Source organism: Lepisma saccharinum, chromosome 6 (assembly GCF_977018435.1).
Source record: "Lepisma saccharinum chromosome 6, izLepSacc3.1, whole genome shotgun sequence".
Classification (NCBI taxonomy): domain Eukaryota; kingdom Metazoa; phylum Arthropoda; class Insecta; order Zygentoma; family Lepismatidae; genus Lepisma; species Lepisma saccharinum.
In genome coordinates, this window is record NC_139234.1 from 30,951,801 (window position 1) to 30,960,840 (window position 9,040).

Below are 9,040 nucleotides of genomic sequence, written 5' to 3' on the forward strand. Positions count from 1 at the left end.
GGGGAGTTGTTAGGTATTTGTGAATATATCACTGGTGGCGCCAAAGTTGGCAATGGTATTGCGATACCAGCCACCAACCCAACTTCCAAAGTTATCTATTTGTCTGTGTGGATGTGTATTTATGTACAAGCACGTATCTAGAAATACAGTATATTTCTGGGGGGGGTCCGAACCAAGTGTATCAGTAATAATGATAATAATGTTTAAATTAAAATAATTATATTATAAGCATATTAAATTAAATTAATATTGATACTTTATTATTATACGGACTACCTCTAATTAGTACGCTATACGTAGACCTAACCTAACTGAACCTAACCTAACCTTCATATGTAATTAGTACGCCGCCATAGGAACCTAACCTAATTAATTAGATATGAAGGTTAGGTTAGGTTGAGTTAGGTTAGTTACGTATAGCGTACTAATTGGGGGTAGTCCTTATAATAAATTAAAGTACCTTAATATTAATTAAAATATACAAATTAATAAATATTGTATTGTTATTATTACTCGAATAGGTAAATATACGGTATAAGAATAGATATATAAAAACAGCACGTATTCATTATTCAGCATATCTGTACTTAATATCGGTATAATTTTCTAAAAACAAGTTCCCTGACAAAGATCTTAATGTCAAATAGTTTGAAGAATTCAGTATTTATTGAATAAGAAAAATGAATGTTAGATCCATTTGGCGAAAAGTAAAGTTCCTGATTGATTGATTGAGTTGGTGTTTTAGGTCCACTTTATGCACAGTAAGGCTAATTGGGACTGGACGTACAGTTTAAAGTGGGATCCGAACCATTATGTGCCTCCACCGGGACCCTTGATTAATATTGTATGCATATTATCATAGATAGTAGTGTGGAAACATAAATATGTGGTATTGTCCTTGAAAAGCCCTATGACCCCAATATAATCCTTGTCTTCCAATAAGTTAAGGGAAATTAATAACCACCGATTATGCAACAAATGCTAAACAAGTATATTTTCATTATTTGGTTTTAGTACTTGGTAAATCTTTGGGGGCTTCTAGACAGGGAACAAATAAATAAATCAAGAAGATTTAGGTGGGTAGATAACGTTGCCGTCATGGGAGAGGATGGAAAAGTTTGCGGGGTCTTTTTGGGAAAGTTGGTGGTAAAAACACTGTGGGAAGGACAAGACGAAGATGGAATGACAATACAATATTAAGGTGAACGTGATGGAAATTGGTAAGGATGTTCGATAGTGGATTGATCTCTCCCAGGATAGGGACAAATAGAAAACTTATGTTGCTATGGCAATGAGTCTTCGGGTTTAGAAATGCCACAGAGTTTCTTAGTTATAGTTAGTTGGTATCTTGTAATATATTACTGAAATAACACGTATGTATACAATAAAAATATAGATGTTATTCTCCTCTCCCTATGTCAAGAACTCTCAATTTGATCTCTTTTTTGGAAATATTATGTAAGTTTTTTTTAACATTTGTAGCCCTGTGTTCGAATTATGTTGTATTATAGTGCCATAACTTACCTTTGTGGATATTAACTAAATAGTTCTCACAACACGTACAATTAAATGATGGAGACGATAGCTATAGTATTTTCAGTAGTCACAATGAAAGTAAACAAGTGGACATTCCAAAATCACCACTATTCACAGGCACTAATTAAGACATGTCATTTATCTCAAGGAAATTATTATTAGGTATATTTTTGTTCTTTCCACACGATTTAACTCACAACGATTTGCTAAAAAATCCAAGAATTCTGATTGTACTGAATAACAGTAGCATTTGCTGTTGGTATATATTTATAATAAACAATAGTTTAAGCCCAAGACAAAAGCAATTTTATCCACAAGAAGATTCTCTTTTTTTTTGCGGTACCACAAAATAGAAACACACAGAACCTAGGGCATCATCTTAGTTGTTTAAAAGCACACACATTCTCAGAAAACTTGTTGCTGAATGATAAATACACAAGGCTCAGTGTAACGCAGTTGCACACTGAGAAATTCTTACTTATATGGTTCCATCTGACAAACAATCACACAATAGGTCCAAGATCCTCTCCTCGTAAGCGGGAGTAAACGTGGCATTCCATTTCTTCCTCGCTTCGTCATTGGCTAGATCCTCTTCAGTTATTTCCTCAAAGTCGGGAAGAACTTTGCTATCGGCGAGAACATACGGTAAGACCCACACAGCCATGATGCAGCCATATAATTTGTAGTCTCTGAACTCCTTTTCGATTGTGCTGAAGCTGATGTCCCGCTTGCATCCTAAAGCGTGGAGAGTACTAGTGAGGGTAGCGTGGTAGGTGTGAAGAAGTTGTTTCACGTGACACTCGCGGAGACTTTTCGTTGTGCTGGTGCAAAAGAAATACTGTAGGTCGATTGCTGGGGAATTGTAACGAGAGATTTGCAAGTCAAGTAACTTCACTTCGGTTACTGCTTCCTTGTTGTTGTGATGGAATAACGAGTTGTTGTTCCAGCAGTCTCCATGCGTGATCACCGCCATTGGCTCCTTTGGTTCGATTAATACAGACATCTTGGAGAACACATCATTCTTCAAGCTACCTATTCTATTTATAGTGTTTGAGTCATAATTTCGGATTTGAAAAACCCTTACGGCTAAGTCCACGTTATTTTCAATCGATAAAGTTACGTCCACGTCACGTTCGGGTCTGAACAGCACTTCATCTAGGTTCCTCCTGAGAGCCAGGAAACCTTCTGGGTCTTCTTCCAGAGAAGGAGAAGGCGTGGAATTCCCCTAAAGCTCTCATCACCAACTCGCACTCTTTGAAGCCAAGACATTTCCTCTTCTCGGCCATCGTGAAACCCCAAGGCTTCAGGTCTTCCAGCACCAGAAAGTCGTTGACGCTGCCCTCCGCCATCCCTCCGATGCACTTGGGGAAGGACGACAAAGGGTTCTCTACGCCCTTGCCCTTAGCGAAGGACACGAAAGCTGGCAGGATGCGTTTGTAGAAAAGGACCTCGTTGCAGAAGGCTCTTCCGGTTCCGAACCTCTCCCTCCGGATGGCGTTGTTAGGCTGCAGCTTCAAAATCAGATGCTTCTTGGTCCTTCTGTTATCTCCAGTTGTCAGTTCCAGCTCCAGTCGGTATGTGAGAGACATGAAGTTGTCTCCACGAGGCACGGCATCGGTCACTGTGTACGCGACTATGGTAATACCGGCAGAATTTTCAGAGATAATTCTTTGCAGGAAACCTTTGCTTATCCTTTCCATAACTACAAGCCGACAATAGAAGTGGCGATGCAGTAGCCAGGAGATCTGTTAACCGGACATTTTACGCAGAGTAGTGAACTTTGCTTTGTGTATACGAAAAAAAATGTTTACGACAACGAAAGAAACATGATAACCCACTTTAAAATGATAACTTCTTCAGATGACACTCAAAATCCATTACAATGGGCTAGGGTCAAAATCCGGTGTTCCACATTTAGGAACAAACAACATATATTTAACGATACAATAGCTTTTGCGAAAATGTTTTAAAAAAAATGCTAGGTTATGAAAGTGGTGTCGTCCTAACTGCCAACATTCCTAATTCCGAACAGTCCTAATTGCGAACACACCTGTGGGTCACTGGTGGTGTAAAAGTTACACCTCAAATTGAAGCATGCCAGTTGTAACATAAAATCCGACATGATTAAAGCCTTCGTCGAAGTACATACATTATATATACGTATTGTACAAAAATAGCTTATTTAATTAATGATACAATTAATGACTTTGTCAATTAATAATGCGGTGAACGTTACCTAGTCAAATTTCAAAATATATGATATTGTTCTTAAAAAAATAGGGATATCAACAATCTTCTTGTATTTGTCTTGCTATCCTCTCGTCTAACAAAACATATATTTTCGTCAGCTTGACACCTTCCAGGTTCAATTCTATTCTCATAATTATATCATTTGACTTTTCTGCCTCAGCCTCAAAGCATTTAATGAGCTCTGCCACTCTTGGGTGTGGCCTACCAAGCTCGCTGTTTATGTTATGATTCCATCCCTCCACTGTAATAATACAGTCCGTTGCCTCCTGTTGAAACAGTTCCACATATCTTTTGGCAGTAAGGGGTTTTCGAGCCACCGGTCCACAAAATAGTCGAAGAACTTCAGAAGGTTTTCATTACGAGGAGCTTGCTCGTAAATACGAAGCCATCCTTCTTCAACATCTTCTAGGTTTAGAAAAGCAGACGCTCACATACGGATGCTCCTCTTAATTTCTTCATCTTCATTGTAAGATGTAGTCATGCGAATTTCTTGAACTTTGCTTCAAAGACTTTGCGTAAAGTGGAAAAAACAACCTTGAATGTTAATCTAGGTTTAAACCTCTTTTAAAGCAGAAATAGCACTAGCCTCGAAGTCAATATTCACCGTTTCCACTCTGGTATTTTCCTCAAGATTAATCGAAACAATCGTAAATAAAATTATTTCTTCTTGTCTGGTGGAAACCGAAAAACTAGACGTACATTTGCATCTAAATTCGTACTTCCCAAGTCTGCATGTATGGCGTATATCTAAGAAAACTGGCTAGCACAGCTTTTGAACGTTTCATCCATAAAAAAAAAATAATATGTTTGGGTCTTCAAAGTCTCTCTTCTTTTGGTGCTGGCAAAGACCAGAATTCTCGTGTCTTACCCTTACCTGTTTTTAAAAACAGGTTTTCAGCTCTATGTGTTCGCAATTAGGACGTGCAAATATTTCTCAGTTTCATGTGTTCGCAATTAGGACGATTCAGGCAGTGTTCGCAATTAGGATTGTTCGCAATTAGGACTGTTCGCAATTAGGACGCAACCATGAAAGTTAGCGATAATGATTCTTTATCAGCATACAATGAGACATTGGATGAAGTCCAATTAAAGTTTTTCTATTTTTTTTTAAATCCTTCTAATGCTACGTTTCGAGAGAGTTTCTCTTCTCTCGTGTTCAGGTTAATAGTATCATTTTTTGTCACAGGTGGTGATCGAACATGTAATTGTTCCAAATCCAATGCTAACCAAAGGGGGAAGGAATTCTGGAGTAATTGGATAACGTACCCGAATTGGAAAAATACAGGTTCGTCGTAGGCTCGATTCCCACCACCGGCAAAAATAAATTGTTCACTTGAAGATGAGTAGGTTTACGTCATAACCCCAAGGCTCATCCAAGCATCCCCCAGCTAACATTTTGCACTTCAAACGCTGAATCTCGCAACCGAAGATCATGGGTTTGAGTTCCGGCTTGTGTATGGGTGTTCGTGGTTGTTCCTTCAACAATTTCATACAATCATCACTCATAATCATTAGCCAAAAGTGGCAGAAAAGCGACGTTAAATGACAAAAAAGTTTAAAGATGGCAAAACTAATAGCAGCTCGTAAAAATTGGAGTTTTATTGTGAATGATATTGTGCTCTTCGAAGTTCAGTTTATCTGCAGTTACTGTTAACCCGGAAGGACGAACCCTTTCCGTTAGGACGTAAGAACCCGCGCGGGTTAAAAAATACGCAGAAGAAAAAAATACGTCTTAAGTCCGAATTTCAATTGTTTTACAGCATGTAAATAGTAATACCTTCTTTGATTAATGTAATTTTATTGATTTTGAATATTTACATTGAATCACAGAATTGATAAAATGGAGAAAAAAGGAACATGTTGAAATACCGAACTGACAAGTATGAACGCACGTTGGGTGAAATTTAACCTGACAGTATTTCTACGGCCCTGGGAGCGGAACTTATGAACTAACTGACAGCAGATTCAAGGTCCCGATACTGGAAAGGCCTCAGACAATCATCGGAAGTGATCAAAAAATGTATTTCAAAATCACCTGGGTAATTTTCACCCATACGCTCGTCCTTACGGGTTAAGGAAGTAATATCATAGCTAACGAAAGATTTTACATTTAGTCGACGGGTGGATATGAAGGGAACATCGCTTGGTTAATGAACAAGTGGATTCGCCTATTAATCAGTCGCTTTGAAAATTGCAGACATCCTGACGATGACACTATCGAAAAATTTGACTGTATATCGATATATTTTAATTCTATAGTAACGAAATGAGGAATCCAATAAAGTTGGTCTCTTCACTTAAGTAGAAGTACGTTCCAAGTGAATATCTTTACTAATATTAATAATTTTTATCATGACAACCTTTGTTATTTAGCGTTGATCTTTTTTCCCTTTTGGCTAATCGCGACGATGAGAAAGAACGATTAGTAGATGAATTTGATTGAGACATCCACAAAGAACATGCATGCATAGGGAGGGACTCGAACCCGGAAACTTCGCCGGTATCACAACAATTAGCCTCCTAAAATTAACTTACACAATATACCCGTTGTTAGGATCACACCTGGAGGTTACCACGGGAGAGTATCTTTATTAGTCATTGCTAGAACAGTTACACCCATTTCATTTAATGCATATTTATTTTTCCTGTTTCTGATCGGGTCCGTGAAATAGGCATATCTTTTACACAGTCAACTTAGCACCTAAGAACCGGTACTACATGGTGCGCAAAAGCTAGACACAAATACAACTTGCATAATAATTACACATACAAGTCTTGGTTGCCACCGTGTGAGCACCATCACAAATCCGACATATTCACATTATACACAAAGGAAGAACAACATTTCTGACGTGCATGTTAGACTGTTGAATCAAAGCTTCGCACTCTATTCAACAGTGACCGGAGTATCCTTAAGCGGAAACTCCCTGGCAGAATAGCTAGCATATGGCACCTCTTATAAGTAATAACGGGATTAATGTAGTTGAATCAAGCAAATACAAGTTATGTATAACATGTAGCATCTTCCCTCTATCCTTACGCCCCTCACATATACTAATACTATGTAAGGAAAAATGATTGATTGATTTGGTTTATTTTACTTCCCTTCTTTGTCACTTTTGGGTAATCACGAAGATAAGGATGAGTGATGATGATGCTTTTATGGAGAAATACTCACAAGGAACACCCACGCTAATGCTGGGATTGGAACCCGGGACCCGTGGCTTCGTCTCCTCTGCTAACCATTCTGCCACGGATGACAATGTTTATGCACGAATTAAAGTGAACTTACTACAGAACCCTAGGAAATTAAAATTGCCAATACTTTATATACTCATTAAATTTAAAGTGGGCCTAATTTATGGGTGTTTATAAAATCTGGAATGATATCAATGCGTATCAAGAACATCTTTCCCAGGAGTCTTCTGGCTTGCGTGAAAATTTGGACTCGTAATGCCTGTCAGTTCATGCTTCTACTACATTGTCACCACTTCGTGAACATCCACTAAATCCACTGGACTAACTATTCGTCAAGATACATTCACTACTGTACGTACCATTTCTTTATCTTTGCACTTCATACAACACAATATGATAACGAGAAGTATGAATATATTACAGAATTTTCACAGGGAGAAAATCGTTGTTGCTTATATTATCCCTGCTGTTAAACATTCACTTACAACTTCCACCACTCTGTCCTCGTAGTCTGTGGTAATCGCTTCGCGCCATTTCTCTCTTTTGGTTTTATCGTCGACATCCTCTTGAGTCAGGTCTTCCAAGTTTGGAAGAGCGCTGCCATCGGCGAGAACAAACGGCAACACCAGAAGAGCCATGATGGCGCCGAATAATCTGTAGGCGTGGAACTCCCTCTCGATGGTACCGAGAGAAATGTCCTGGTTGGATCCCAAATCGCTGAGAGTTTCTGTGAGACTTTCGTGATATATTCCAAGAAGCTGCTTCTGGTGTTTGTCGCGAAGGCTCTTCGTGGTGCTGGTGTAGAGGAAATGTTGAAGGTCGATGGCCGGGGACGTGTATCGTGAGATCTGTAGGTCAAGTAACTTTACTTCCGTTACTTCTCCGTCGGCGTTACTTAAGAGTAAAATGTTATTAGCCCAGAAATCACCATGAGTTATCACTGCCAGCGATTCTTTTGGTTTGAGTAAGTCAACAAGTTTCTGGAAAACGCCATCTTTCAGTTTGGTTATTCTATCAGCTCGAGCGGGATCGGAGACTAGCTTGTTAAATGCTCGCACAGCTAAGTCCACGTTACCTTCAATAGCTTCAGTTATTACGGTTTCCCGTTCGGGTACCCAAAGAACCTCATTCAGGTTCTTCCTGAGATCCAGAAAACCTTCTGGGTCTTCCTGTTTCATGGCGATGGAGAAGGCGTGGAATTCACCGAGAGCTCTCATCACCAACTCGCACTCCCTGAAGCCAAGCCCTTTTCTCTTCTCTGCCATCTGGAACCCCAGAGGCTTCAGGTCTTCCAGCACCAGGAAGTCGTTGACGCTGCCATCCGCCATCCCTTCGACGCACTTGGGAAAGGAAGACAAAGAGCGGTCGACGCCCTTGCCCTTAGCGAAGGACACGAAGGTTGGTAGGATGCGTTTGTAGACGAGGACCTCATTGCAGAAGGCTCTTCCGGTCCCGAACCGCTCCCTCCTTAAGGCGTTGTTGGGCTGCAGCTTCACGATCAGATGCTTTTTGGTCCTTCCATTATCTGCAGATTCCAGGTCGATCTGCACCCGGTACGTGAGGGACATGAAGTTTTCTCCACTAGGCACGGCGTCGCTCACGTTGTACGAAATTATCCGAACGTCAGATCCTTTGTCACCTTCACCGAGGATCCTTTGTAGGAAGTCCACCGTTATCCTCTCCATGACTATTAGCTACAATCGACAATATCTGCTCGGGAATGCTGTTCTCGTCGAAATAACCTAGTTAAATAGAGATTAGAATATATATCTGTACAGTTGAAGTGGAGAGTTAAGTTTTCGAATTGTAATTTAAGTAGATACTTATCAACGTCAAAGGAGATAATAAATACGTATCTCAGTTTGATAAATTTATCTTGACGCATTGTGGTAAAGATATTTGTGTTCATACTCTAAGTACCACAAGGGAATTTCCAGTGCATTGGTTTCTGTCATTTGTAGTAAATTGTATATTACTACCTCCAACACATACAGTTTCAATATGCTGGTAGTTCATCATGTGGTAAGAAAGAACATTTCTGGACATACTGTATGTG

At 39.5% G+C, this 9,040-nt stretch overlaps 2 protein-coding genes across 2 annotated transcripts; both read right to left on the reverse strand.

Moving 5' to 3' along the window:
* Positions 1 to 2,014: 2,014 nt before the first annotated feature.
* LOC145989031 (uncharacterized) lies at positions 2,015 to 3,236 on the reverse strand. Its single transcript, XM_083124329.1, has 2 exons — positions 2,719 to 3,236; positions 2,015 to 2,573 (listed from the first exon to the last, which is right to left on the reverse strand). The coding sequence occupies exons 1-2, from the start codon at positions 3,234 to 3,236 to the stop codon at positions 2,015 to 2,017; spliced, it is 1,077 nt and encodes a 358-aa protein (XP_082980455.1).
* Positions 3,237 to 6,396: 3,160 nt separating this feature from the next.
* Positions 6,397 to 8,707, reverse strand: LOC145989294 (uncharacterized). Its single transcript, XM_083124626.1, has one exon. The coding sequence runs from the start codon at positions 8,667 to 8,669 to the stop codon at positions 7,437 to 7,439; it is 1,233 nt and encodes a 410-aa protein (XP_082980752.1). The 5' UTR covers positions 8,670 to 8,707; the 3' UTR covers positions 6,397 to 7,436.
* Between the last annotated feature and the right edge of the window lie 333 nt (positions 8,708 to 9,040).

What these genes read in the sequence shown, in the direction of transcription:
- LOC145989031 (XM_083124329.1), bottom strand. Translation starts at nt 3,236, where the DNA reads ATGGAAAGGATAAGCAAAGGTTTCCTGCAAAGAATTATCTCTGAAAAT. An exon ending in TCTGGAAGAAGACCCAGAAG is followed by an intron (nt 2,574 to 2,718) that starts GTTTCCTGGCTC and finishes CACTATAAATAG; the next exon opens with AATAGGTAGCTTGAAGAATG.
- LOC145989294 (XM_083124626.1), bottom strand. Translation starts at nt 8,669, where the DNA reads ATGGAGAGGATAACGGTGGACTTCCTACAAAGGATCCTCGGTGAAGGT.